Source organism: Antennarius striatus, chromosome 2 (genome assembly GCF_040054535.1).
Source record: "Antennarius striatus isolate MH-2024 chromosome 2, ASM4005453v1, whole genome shotgun sequence".
Classification (NCBI taxonomy): domain Eukaryota; kingdom Metazoa; phylum Chordata; class Actinopteri; order Lophiiformes; family Antennariidae; genus Antennarius; species Antennarius striatus.
In genome coordinates, this window is record NC_090777.1 from 11,845,399 (window position 1) to 11,857,719 (window position 12,321).

Below are 12,321 nucleotides of genomic sequence, written 5' to 3' on the forward strand. Positions count from 1 at the left end.
ATGTCTTCTCCATGACAGAAAATAAGCAAGCTATGTCTTCATGTCCAAAGACTAGATCCTCGTCTGATGTGACTCGTGGCTATTTCAGCAAATATATGATTTAACAAGTGTCTTTATTTGTGCTCTTACTCATCTATAGATGCCACAAAGCCTGCATTAACTCACATCATGTAACATTTGTTAGTACAAATGTTAAATGAGGTTTCGGTGGCTTCTCTGTATAAATCCTTGCTAACAAGACAACATGAAGTCTTAAAACTAATTGTGGCTCAGGTCCAAGATGTTGACGCCTGAATGGTGAACATGGCTCTATTTACTATTCTGAGTAACTGGGGAGACGGCAAAGAGCAGGGAGGAGTGAGGAGTGAGGTGCACAAGTAACTTTAGGAGATTCGAGACATGGGAGGAAGTTACGCAACATTCCCCTTCAAAAGAAAAGCACAATTTTTAAATGCTGTACATCAAAAAATATTTCCTCTTTCAGTTGCATTGGAGCTGTAGAGCTCTGGCTATAATAATATATGTAATGCAGTATTGATACTGTACTAATTAGTTTAAAATAATTAGTAAACAATTTATATACCTCTTGAAACTGACTGAGAATGTAAAATTATAATAATAGTATAATACTCAGGATAGTTTAATATATTTAATAAAATACAGTACAATAAGCGTAGTCTGTAGTTTGTGATAAAAAAATCTATTTGTAGTCTCTGGTGTAACTATTTTTTGCTTACATTGCATGCTGAATATTTTATTCTTTTATCCAGTGCTGATTGGACGGTTCCAATCAGACATGGTCTGTATACAGACCATAGACATGTGGTCTGTATCAGTATACAGACCACATGTGAGTTAGCAGCAGAAACTGATTTGACGACTTAAACGTCTTATTTTGAAATTTTCCACCGGAGTGGTTTTGTTATATCATCTTTCTCTTGACTCTTATATCCTGGCGACGCGCAACAGAGATGCGTCTGCTTTGGCAAGGAGCGTACAGAAATCTTGAGTTCATCCTAAACTTCCAGCGGCTCCAGTCATCACCTGGTCACTGACTGTCTTATCATGGTCACCGAAGAAGAAAGAGAAGAATCCTATTAAACCATTTTAATGATGCGTCTGATTGTGATTCACTGACTGGGAGTGCGCTCCTCCGGGCGGTGGGGATATAAAGTTGGATCCAGAACCCATAACGTTTATAAATTACTCCAAAGGAACTAACGCACAACCCCAGTGATGGAGCGCCGCATGTTTTTGTCGTGGATGCTGTTTTGCCTTATTCTGCGGCCGTCGGCCACACAGAACACCGCACCTGAAGGAGGTAAGCTCCCCCGGGATGGATATGACACCCCCGATCAGGTGGGATCTAAGCTGTTTATGTTGGTAACACACAAACGTGATCTGGACTGACTGCGGGAGTAAAACTGAGGAAGTAGGTGTAGAATGACGATAAATAACACTGAGCAAATATTCACCTCCTCGGTCTTTACAGTTGAAATACATGTAATGACAAGCATTGATTAGAAACGGATGCTGTGGAGGGACCGTCTGGGTTCGGGGTGGATCAGGGTGGGGTTGATGTTACACCAGTGTTCTCATTGAAATGATCTGACTCCATGTGAGTTAATGAAACCGGCAGCCTGGGGCACTGGGGACACGCATGCAGGGACCACCCAAACGTGGCAAAACGTGCTTCCTAAATTACAGTCCACACACAAAAAACAGCGAGTTCTGAGATTAGTTTGTGTTCATGAAGTCTTTGAAGACTTTAACAAGTAAAGAGCAAAGCAGGCAACTGAGGGGGGGGGGGGGGGAGTAATGATTAAAGTCATAATCTAGTTCAAACAGAGGAGTAAACACAGAAAAGGAATAACTGTCTGCAGATTAGACTTTAAACAGAAATATTTAAATCAAATGATCCTGTGTCTGCGGTGCACTGGCGTCGTGCCCGGAGTTTACCCCGCCTCACGCCCTAAGCCAGCTGGGAAAGGCTCCAGCTCTGGATAAAGCGGTGATCAGAAGATTGATGGATGGATAATCCTGAGTTGACTGGCTATAAGACACTCCTCAACGATTTTATCTACATCTCTGACTGTCACCAGCCACCATCAGTGACTTTAGATTACCACCTTAATTTTACAATATAAGACAACGAATGTCTTCGGCTGTCATTCCAGAATTGCTCTCTAGGCCTCCGGCAAAGATCATGACTCTGATGTGTCTGAGAGGCTAAACTTGGTAAAGGCGACACAGAGACTGTCAGTGAGAGTGGACCTTTATGACTGTGTTAAAACAGTAGTGAGTGAGAATGCTATTTCCATTAATAGGAACCTGGTCCAATATAGCATGCAGTAATTGGTCTTTACATAAATGTGTTTGCTGATATTATAGTCATCATTAAAATCCCCTCAAAACAGAAGCATACATACAGAAGGAACATGCTGCTAAATTTATAATTCATTTTGAATAAACAGAAATGATACTAGAAACATGAAATGCTTGAAATTCATTTTGCTCTTATCTTCTTCAGCCCACCATAATCTTAGGTTTGTCTTTAGCAGTCCTCACACTTGTGCTACACTTGTGCACGACTAGTTCATATACCAAGAGATCGGTTTTCATGTGTCAGTGAGACTCATAATACAGCCATGTGTGCCCCGGTGGCTCTTAGGGGCCACTGGAGGTTTCTTACCTCATTTTTCCACTGTAACATCACTCAGGTGATATGGTTGCACTGATAAATGTGATTTATTATGTGTAAGATAACAGCAGGTTGTATTTAAGCAAGTCTTCCTTCTAGATAAACAGACGGGTCCAGATGTCAACATATGGTTTTTAGATAAATGCATACCTGCACAAAGGTAGAGGCAGAGAGGAGGGGATACAGAATGGCCTCCTTGCTCCAAAGTCCAAACAATAAGGCAGATGTTAGGAATTCTTGAGGTGGATTGAGAAAAAGGCAGTGAGCACAGATGTGTGTGTGTGTGTATCTGTGTGTGTGTGTGTGTGTGTGTGTGTGTGTGTGTGTGTGTGTGTGTGTGTGTGTGTGTGTGTGTGTGTGTGTGTGTGAGTGTGTGAGTTGCGTGATGGATTTGTGTACGCTTCCTTCTCAGTTTTCATCACCTCATCTCATGCGTTAAACTTTCCACGATTGAGAAAAAAGGAGGCAGTTAAGGAAAATCTGAGTGTCCCATGGTGTAGGGTTTCTGCATGCCATTTGAATATGAAATCAGTTTCATCAGGTAATCTATAGACTTCATTTCTCCCTGCTTTTACATGCTATCTCTATTGCTGCTGCTTCGCTTCCATCTCTGCTTTATTTGGCCATCCAACATTCCTCTTCTTCTCTCATTTGGAACTGCTAGTCCTCCCCCCCACACACACACAAACGTCCAACCCTTACTCTCCTTCCAACGCCTTCTATTTCCCATCGTTCCACCTCCTTTCTCCACTCCCTCTCCCTTCATGCCCAGCAGCTACTGTTTTTGCCCCCCTCTTTCAACTCTTGGCAGCTTTAACATTGCTTCCATTACAGAATATGGACCATCAGGAGGAAAATATCTGAATACTTGAATATCTTTTCTCTATATTCCACTATAGATGTTGTTCCACTGCCATATTTGATTTCTTCATATCATCACTGTGACTAGTTTTTCCAGATTTGCCTCTGGCTCTTTGCTGCTTTCATGTTGATGATATTCCCTATATGAGTAGTGCAACTGAGTTGCACCAAGTGAGTGGATGGAGAATGGAGATTCCAAATGTTCAGTATGTTTCTGTCATTGAGGTATGAGAAGGTATCGGAGGAAAAAGTTCAAAAAGCAACACAGAGGGAGTTGTACATCAGCATCATAAGGCAGATTGTCCTGGATGTGAGGTCCTCGTTTGCATATCAATGTTGGGATAACTCTTCATCCTTTCTCCACAGTGCTCAACTGCTGTGAGGGTGATGTACTCTTCTTATTGGACTCCTCAGGGAGTGTGTCATCCTACGAGCACTCCCGCATGTTGACCTTCCTGTCCGAACTCCTCCTCCCCTTCTCCTTGGGAGAGGATCAGGTGAGGATTGGACTTCTACAGGTGGGCACCCATCCACACCTGGAGTTTGGTTTTGATGCCTATAATACCCAAACTGCCCTGCAAGGGGCTTTGAGGAGCACCAAACCTCTCAGGGGCGACACCAACACAGTAGAGGCTCTGAAGATAGCAAGGAATCGGGTACTGCGACCCGGAGCTGTGGGCGGCGCCCGAGCGGGACTCCCAAGGGTGCTGGTTTGGTTGACAGATGGCGTGAAACCTGGTGATGTGGTTGGACCAATGACTGAGCTTCTGGAGGAAGGAGTGGCTGTGTTGGTGGTCTCCACTGGCCATGGCAACTACCTGGTGTTGAGACAAGTGGTGAGCCCACCTGTAGAAAACCACCTTTACTTTGTGGACATTGATGACTTGAGCATCATCACAGAGGATCTCAGGGACGCCATTATTGGTGAGTGTCATCATCGTTATTAGTGGGCTAAATGGTGATTTTTTTTAAGTGCATGGAATCATAAGAGAGCCGGCAAAGTTTGCATCTCATCAGGGGTGTCCTATCACCTCTAGCCTACTGAGATAAACTCCAGCAGGCCCCCAACCCACAAGGCCAATAAGCAACTGTAGACCAGACATTTGCAATCATCTCATCTGTAAGAAAATTTATAGATGATCAAATGAAAAAAGTTGTGATGGTGGAGACCTAAATATCTAAAAAAAAAAAAAAAAGAATATTGGATGTATGTTTACCGGTTGACCAAAATTAGTGTATTGATTGATATTTACTAGATGTTGTGAAAATTGGCAATTTTATCCGAGCAAAAAACTGAGTTAATGCTGTGATGATACAGTGATATGTGTATTCCGCATTCCTAAGTGGGCGAAAAATGTAGAATTAATGATGAAAATACGTTTAGAGCACCTCTACCTAACTTAAAAGTGAGTCTATGGAAATATAAATCTGTGGGTTTTTGCACATTAAAGCTGTCAAACTACTTTTTAAAACTCAAATGATCATTAAATAGTTCCTATAATCCCATCGGTTGCCTGACGCTCACACACAGCTGTATTCCGTTTCTCTGTGCTTATCCCTGATTCCTTACATACTCCTGATGACAGTGAGACTAAATCAAGATGCTAGAAGTGTCTCTTTGGTTGTGTAATGGTCTCTGTAACGAGATATGACATGCTATTAACAGATTAATGAGTCAACCTTGTTAACTGCATCCTCCATCAAACATGCTGTACATATATGTATATATAGACCGAGGGAAGTAGGCCACTTCTCTGGCCAGATCAGGTAACGACCATAACACTCACAATGGACACCCAGCAGCTACATAGTGTACGCTGCAGATATAACATGACATGATGTGTCGAATAAATAAGGTGGGAGATGCAGCAATCCTTGCGGAGTAGCTAAAGGGCTCCTCACAGACAGCAACGCGCCTGAGTATTGGTTAATATGTGGCCGGACCTCACTGGTTTGGTTATTTCAAGTCATCTGCCAAAAGTTATTAATGCATCCAGAAACCCAAGTCTGCTGTTCTGTGCTGCCTGCTGTCAGGCAAAGGCATTTTTAGCACCCAGACTTATCCTTTTCCCAGTCCCCATTCTTTGTCCACGTGTTTGCAAAGTTATAAAATGTTGCTCACTTCTGACAGGCCTGTGTGCACACATTCATCTTCATCCTCCTGTTAACAGAGATCATCCGAGCTGAGCGAATCAATGTCCACGACATCTCCTCCACCTCTGCCACGCTGGAGTGGCGACCTGTTCTGTCTGGTTTGACGGGCTACTACGAGATCCGCTTCGGGCCGACTTCTACTGGAGTTCCAGGAGGTGGAGGAGGAGGTGGACCTGGGACCAGTCCGAGCACAGGTGGCAGCCAGTACCAGAGACTAACCCAGTCTGTAGATTCCAGTTCTGCCAGGTTAACAAGCCTGAAGCCTGACACCACCTACACCGCCACACTGACCCCGAAGTCCACTGAACAATCTTTTAATACGCTGTCTGTCAGCTTCACTACAAAACCAGGTTGGATTACATCTTTCTCACACACTGTGTCTTAACCATTAATGTGCATTCACATTGCCACTCTAAACCTTTCTTTGGGTTTGTTAAAGTACAAAAACTATTCACTACTCCCTGCCTCTCAGATTTCAGAATCAGATGTTGTTATCTAAATGTACCAATGTAAATGTTATAAAACAGATTTAAAAAAAATAAAATTAAAAATATCTGTTCTATTTTATGGTAAGCTAACAATAACTCATGCCATGTGAGGTCTGGAAACTTTTTATTATATCCTATTCCAAATCTGTTTAAATTGATCCGCTGGACTTTGGGTCCAACTTGTGCAACCTTTGGATACACAAGTTAGCGATACATCTACCCTTCCACAGGGGAGGTAAAACATGTGGGGTCAGGCTAACCCCACTGGTTGCTTTTCTTCAGCAGCTTCAAGATAAAAGCTTATAATATAGTCATATTCCAGGTATTCCTCATAAAATACTGTATGTCTGTGACATGAGGCCATTGTAATTTTTATGTAAACGTAATGAATTATTTTCAAGAAATGACAGTTTTTGTATCACTAACGCACTCATCCATGAGTGGGGTCACACATGACCCCCAAAAAGATTTTATGGATTTTTGTATGAACCTTTGCTTTTTAGCCACTTTTACTGTCCCACTCAGACACATGTAGTCAATTATTCACTTCTGCCGGAACTTTCCAATCAACATACCTGGTGTCAGCAAGCTCCCCACCCGGGAGCCCACTTCAGTAGCCCTGTGCACCGCCTCCAGACACACAACCCAGGCAAACAACCCAAGTTTTCAACGTGTTCAGCCAGGACCTGTACCTGGGTTTAGGACTGTCTCCCCAATAATGCATGGAAGTAGTTCATGTCTGATAATACAGTATAATAGAAGCGTTGCAGACATGCACAAACAAGGAGGGAGAAGGAGTAGCCTCAGACACTGAGAGAGAGTGAAGAAATGTAACCAAAGATGAGCTGGTGGCCTTCATTGGATTGACCATTCTTGCAGGAAGCGAGAAGAACTGGGATGTATGTACGCTTTTTGGTAGTCCTCTGCACAACCCATTGTACAAGGCTACTATGTCAATTTGAAGATTTGAAGACATTCACCGGTTCATACACTTTGATGACAAGTGAACCAGGGCCGACCAACTGCAAACAGATCGTCTGGCACCCTTTTGCCACATATGGGACCTGTTCCTGATCAACTGTATGTACAAATTCATCCCCAGTGATTGTGTGGCAGTGGATGAACAACTTGTGCCTTTCAGAGGGAGGACCCAGCGTCTGTAGTACATGCCAAGCAAGCCCGCCAAGTACGGCATAAAGATCTTCTGGGTTTGTAATGCACGTACCTCATATGCAATTGATGGGATCGTGTACCTGGGGAGACAACCAGGGTAAAATGTTCAGGAGAATCTGGGGAAAACATTGTCCGTCAGTTGTGCAGTGGATTCAGACACACAGGTCGCAACATCACCACTGACAACTTCTTCACCAGTCCTCTTGCAGAACATGTCCTGGAGGAGGTTCTGACTGTTGTGGGAACTTTGCGACAGAACAAGCCAGACATTCCTCCAGTCATGAAGGCTTCCAGCTCCAGAGAGGTTCACTGCACTGAATTTGGGTTCAATGGCAACATGACCATGATCAGTTGTGTAAGAAAGAAGGGAAAGGCTGTTCTGATGCTTAGCACAATGCTCCCCAGCAGGACGGTTGATGAAATCAGCCCAAAGAAAAAACCAGAAGTGATCCTCTTCTACAACCAGACAAAAAGAGGAGTGGATACTATGGACCAAATGATTGTCAGCTACACCTGCAAATGCCAGAAATCACCTTGGCCCATGGGGCTCTGGAATAACATGATTGACGTCACCGCTCTGAATGACTATACACTTTTCAGGGCTCAGCACCCTGAAGTTGACACGGACATCACTGATGGACGACAACACAGAGCTCTCAATGGAGCTTGTCACACCTCACATGAGAAGTCAACTGGAAGATACCTCGAACCTACCAGCAGACATCACAGCAGCAATGGAAAGGGTCGGAGTGACAAAGACTGCTGCGATCTGTCCACAGGGAACAGAGACACTTCACCAGTGGAAGAGGGGCAGGTTCCAGAAAGAAAGATCACAAAACCACTGATTACTGTGTCAAATGCAGTACCCCTGTGTGCAACAGTCACAGTCAGAAGCAAGTAGTTTGTGACAGATGCAGAGAGTGAGAGGATATCTGTTCTTTTTAATGCTGCAAATTCTTCCAGTAAATGAAAAAATTTTTTTTTCAAATTGTTTTGTCAGTCAGTCAGTCATCTTCAGATTACCACCGCTATATCCACCGCAGCAGGTCACAGGGAGCCGGAGCCTATCTCGGCGGCATAGGGCATGAGGCGGGGGACACTCTGGGCACGACACGGAGTGCACCGCGGAGCCACACACAAAGACATTCAACCATGCACACACACACTCATTCCTACGAGCAATTTGGAACGGCCAATCAACCTGAAGCACATGCTTTTGGAGGTGGGAGGAAGCCGGAGAACCCGGAGAGAACCCACGCAGACACGGGGAGAGCATGGGAACTCCGCACAGAGCGGGACTCGAACCCGGGTCCACTGTGTTGTGAGGCAGCAGTGCTAACCACTGTGCCACCGTGTCGCCCCAAATTGTTTTGTGTCACAAACATTTTTTATTGCGAATACCCGGAATATGAATGTATTGCAACTTTTCCTTTCGAAGCTGTTGAAGAAAAACAGTCCGTGGCGATCATGTTTGACTTCCCCTGTGAAAGAGTGGATGTATTGGTAACTTGTCCATCCAAGGGTTAAGAAAATGTCTTGAAGATGTTTCACCTCTCATCCAAGAGAGTTCAGTTCACGGCAACTGAAGAAGCCTCTTGGATAAGAGGTTAGACGTCTTCAAGAAACTTTCTTAAAGTCCAGTGGATTGATTCAAACATCTTTGGAATGCCATGACCTGGATAACTGAGAACCAACACAGACAATATATCCCGGTATTTGGCATTTTAAAGGCTGTGGGTTAAAATTTTCCTACAAATTCCCAACAATGAGTTACTATTTATAGTAAATTGGAAAAGCTCAATTTGAAGTAAATACATTTTATGCTTATGCCTCTGTAACCTATTATTGTAAATGTTTTCTTCCATGTATAATAAGCAGTATGATTGTCATTAGACATATTTTCCGTGTTCAGCTGTCTGCTGTGCCCATAAACCAACATGTGAACATGTTTCAGTCCTAGTGTCTTACCTTGTTGTGTTTTCATCCCTCCACACACCAGAGGTGTTGAGTCCAGCGGTGGTAACGGTATCTGAGTCAGTGGACAGCAGCGTCAGGGTGAGTTGGGGTCCACTTCAGCCTGAAACAGTTGCAAGTTACTACATTGAGTACTCGGCCCTACCCAGCGGCAGACTCCACACTACTACTGTGGACCGCATGCACAACTCCACACTCCTCAGGGACCTCCAGCCAGATACAACCTACTTGGTCACCATCACCGCTCGGCACATTTCGGGCAAGGAGAAAGCCATGTCTGTCAAACTGTGTACTCCGGAAGGTGAGTGACAGGGTATGAGGGAAATTAAGTAGAATTTGAGATCAAGTGTCCTTTTCCTGGATGTTAGTCCTCATCCTACACAGCCTAGTACTTAAATTTCGGACAATAAATAACTGTTCCATTCAGGTTTGTCCATTCAGGACAGAACTGTGCAGCTCGTGTCACTGCAGCCAGTCTGTTTCATTTCATATCATGCCAAACAAACTTTTTAATGCATTTCTGTTTTTCAGTTCTTTAACTTAATTCATATCTTCTCGTTTCTGTCTGTCTATTAACATCTGTGTGGTCTCTGTTTCCAGTGACTCCTGCCCTGGCAGACCTCCAGCTGACCACGGTGGGTAGTGACTCTGTGCAGGTCGACTGGAAGGTCAGCGTCACCGGTCTGAGAGGATACTGGCTCACGTGGGAGGGACAGCAGAGCTCTGTCCCCGGCCAGCGCTCCTCCTTCTATTTGCCACCTGACTCTCTGTCAACCCGTCTCACAAACCTTCCCCCATCAGCCAGGGTGTGTGTGTCTCCCATTTACCGGACAGCAAGGGGGGAAGGACTGTGCTGCACGGCTCAGTTTCATTCAGGTAAGTGATGACGTGGCATGGGCTTATTTCAAGTTGAAAAGTGAATATTTAGAATCAGTTGGGTCAATATTTATAGAAAGATTTGGACAGTTTGGTTGTGTCGACATTTGTTTTCTTTCAGAGTGCAGTGTTTATCATACAACTAGCCTAGCTTAGCATGAAGTATGGAAAGAGTAGAAGTAGTCTGATTTTCTCCAAGGTCATTCCAGGCTGCCTGAAACACACATGACTACAGAAGTAAATCCATATGAAGTAACACAAATAATCTGTTGTCTCTTGTGAAGTTGTTTCATCACTGAACCCCAACTAAAATCACTTATGTATTGTTTTACATTTCAATGTCAGGGCAGAGAGAATGAATGAATGAATGAATGAATGAATGAATGAATGAATGAATGAATGAATGAATGAATGAATGAATGAATGAATGAATGAATGAATGAATGAATGAATGAATGAATGAAGGAAGGAAGGAAGGAATGATTCATACCTCCTGCTTTTTTATTGTTATGCTCAGTTGGCTCAACATTTTCAATAATTTTGAATTGTTATGTTGTGTATTCAGTGGATCCTTCTTTGACTGCAGTTTTCTCCCTCTGCTTTTCAGATGCATTAGTGTATGGTTACCAGTCATAGCACCTCTGAGCTGCATGCACTCCTTGCCAAACATGGAGGGAGGATGGCAAGAAGAATGCTGACTTTCACCTATAATTCTTTTTCCTGCTGTTCTTCTCTGTGGATGTTATCCAGGAGAGTTGTGAGACTTGGTTTGCTGTAAGCCACTGACACTAAAGAGGGGTCTGGGAGAATATGACCATGAGTCCACTGCTACAATCTGCTCTACGAAGGACTACTCACTTTTCCATTTCTCCCGTCTCATCTGGTTTACACCTGTAGGAAAGGTCTCAGTTTTGTTTAAAGATGCAATAAAGATATTTTAGGTCTGTTTTGCAGACACAAAGCATTGCATGCTGGGAATGTTGGATGCTTTATGTGGCATGTTATGGAGAAAATGCTTTGCACCATATGGGAACCTCATGTCGTGTCAGATATATGTTTTGAATTCAGACAACAACTGATTTGTAATTTGTAATCAAACACGTGACTTGTACTTAAATGACTCTTAGCACATTCTTCATACTTTTGTGTGTGTGCACGCTGGAGTGCAAGACAGGATGTTTCTGATAAAGGGAGATTCAGGAGTTCTTAGAAGAGTTTATGAAAAAAAAAACTGTCTGCATGTCCAGAAATTGTGGAAACACATATGAGGCAGATGTTTGTAACTGAAAGTGATTTTATACCCGATACAGATCCATTGTTTATATTTATTATTCAAAACGTTGTAAGTATATTTAATGACGGCATCCAGTATTGACATGCTGTTTACGTTTGAAGGCTGTTTAAATCCAGTCTTTGCTGCCCCCTACTGTAAACATCCTCACAGTCCATACGGCTGATGTTCAAATATTACAAACTCACTTCAACTGTATTATTGTTTCATGTGTGTTGGACTTTAACATAAGCTTGCAATAAAATTCTTTCATAATTTTGTTTATATTAAATGTTTTTTTTAACCAGTGAGTGCCAGATGTTCCGATAAATAGCTTTTCCAGAAAGGGTCATACAACTGATTTCAGATTGAGTTATACTCAATCATTAATGAGGTCCAAATGAAAGAAAGACAATGGGTAGCAAGGGATTAATTAAAACACTAAAACAGAATATTTTTACTGTTCTTGTCCAAATTTCAAGTCTTATATCCTTATATTTTTTACCCCTGCTGAGAATATTTTTCATTTTTGTTAGTTTTTTGCAGGGTTATCTGCATGATAACACTAAAACTATAGAACAGATTGTTCTACCAATATGTTTACTATTGGTAGAACAATCTCCTCTGGACATGTCCAAACCATCTCAGTCTCTACTCTCTGACTTTTATCTCCAAAACCTCTAACATGTGCTGTCCCTCTGATGTACTCATTCCTGATCCTATCCTTCCTGGTCACTCCCAGAGAGAACCTCAGCATCTTCATCTCTGCTACCTCCAGCTCTGTCTCCTGTCTTTTCCTCAGTGACACTGTCTCTAGACCAAAC

General features: G+C 43.0%; 1 protein-coding gene across 1 annotated transcript; it reads left to right on the forward strand.

The window, feature by feature from the left end:
* The first annotated feature begins 966 nt into the window (after positions 1-966).
* vwa1 (von Willebrand factor A domain containing 1) lies at positions 967-11,789 on the forward strand. Its single transcript, XM_068334839.1, has 6 exons — positions 967-1,321; positions 3,929-4,486; positions 5,734-6,066; positions 9,377-9,652; positions 9,952-10,227; positions 10,835-11,789. Exons 1-6 carry the CDS (start codon positions 1,237-1,239, stop codon positions 10,861-10,863), a joined length of 1,557 nt encoding a protein of 518 aa, XP_068190940.1. The 5' UTR covers positions 967-1,236; the 3' UTR covers positions 10,864-11,789.
* The last annotated feature ends 532 nt before the right edge of the window (positions 11,790-12,321 follow it).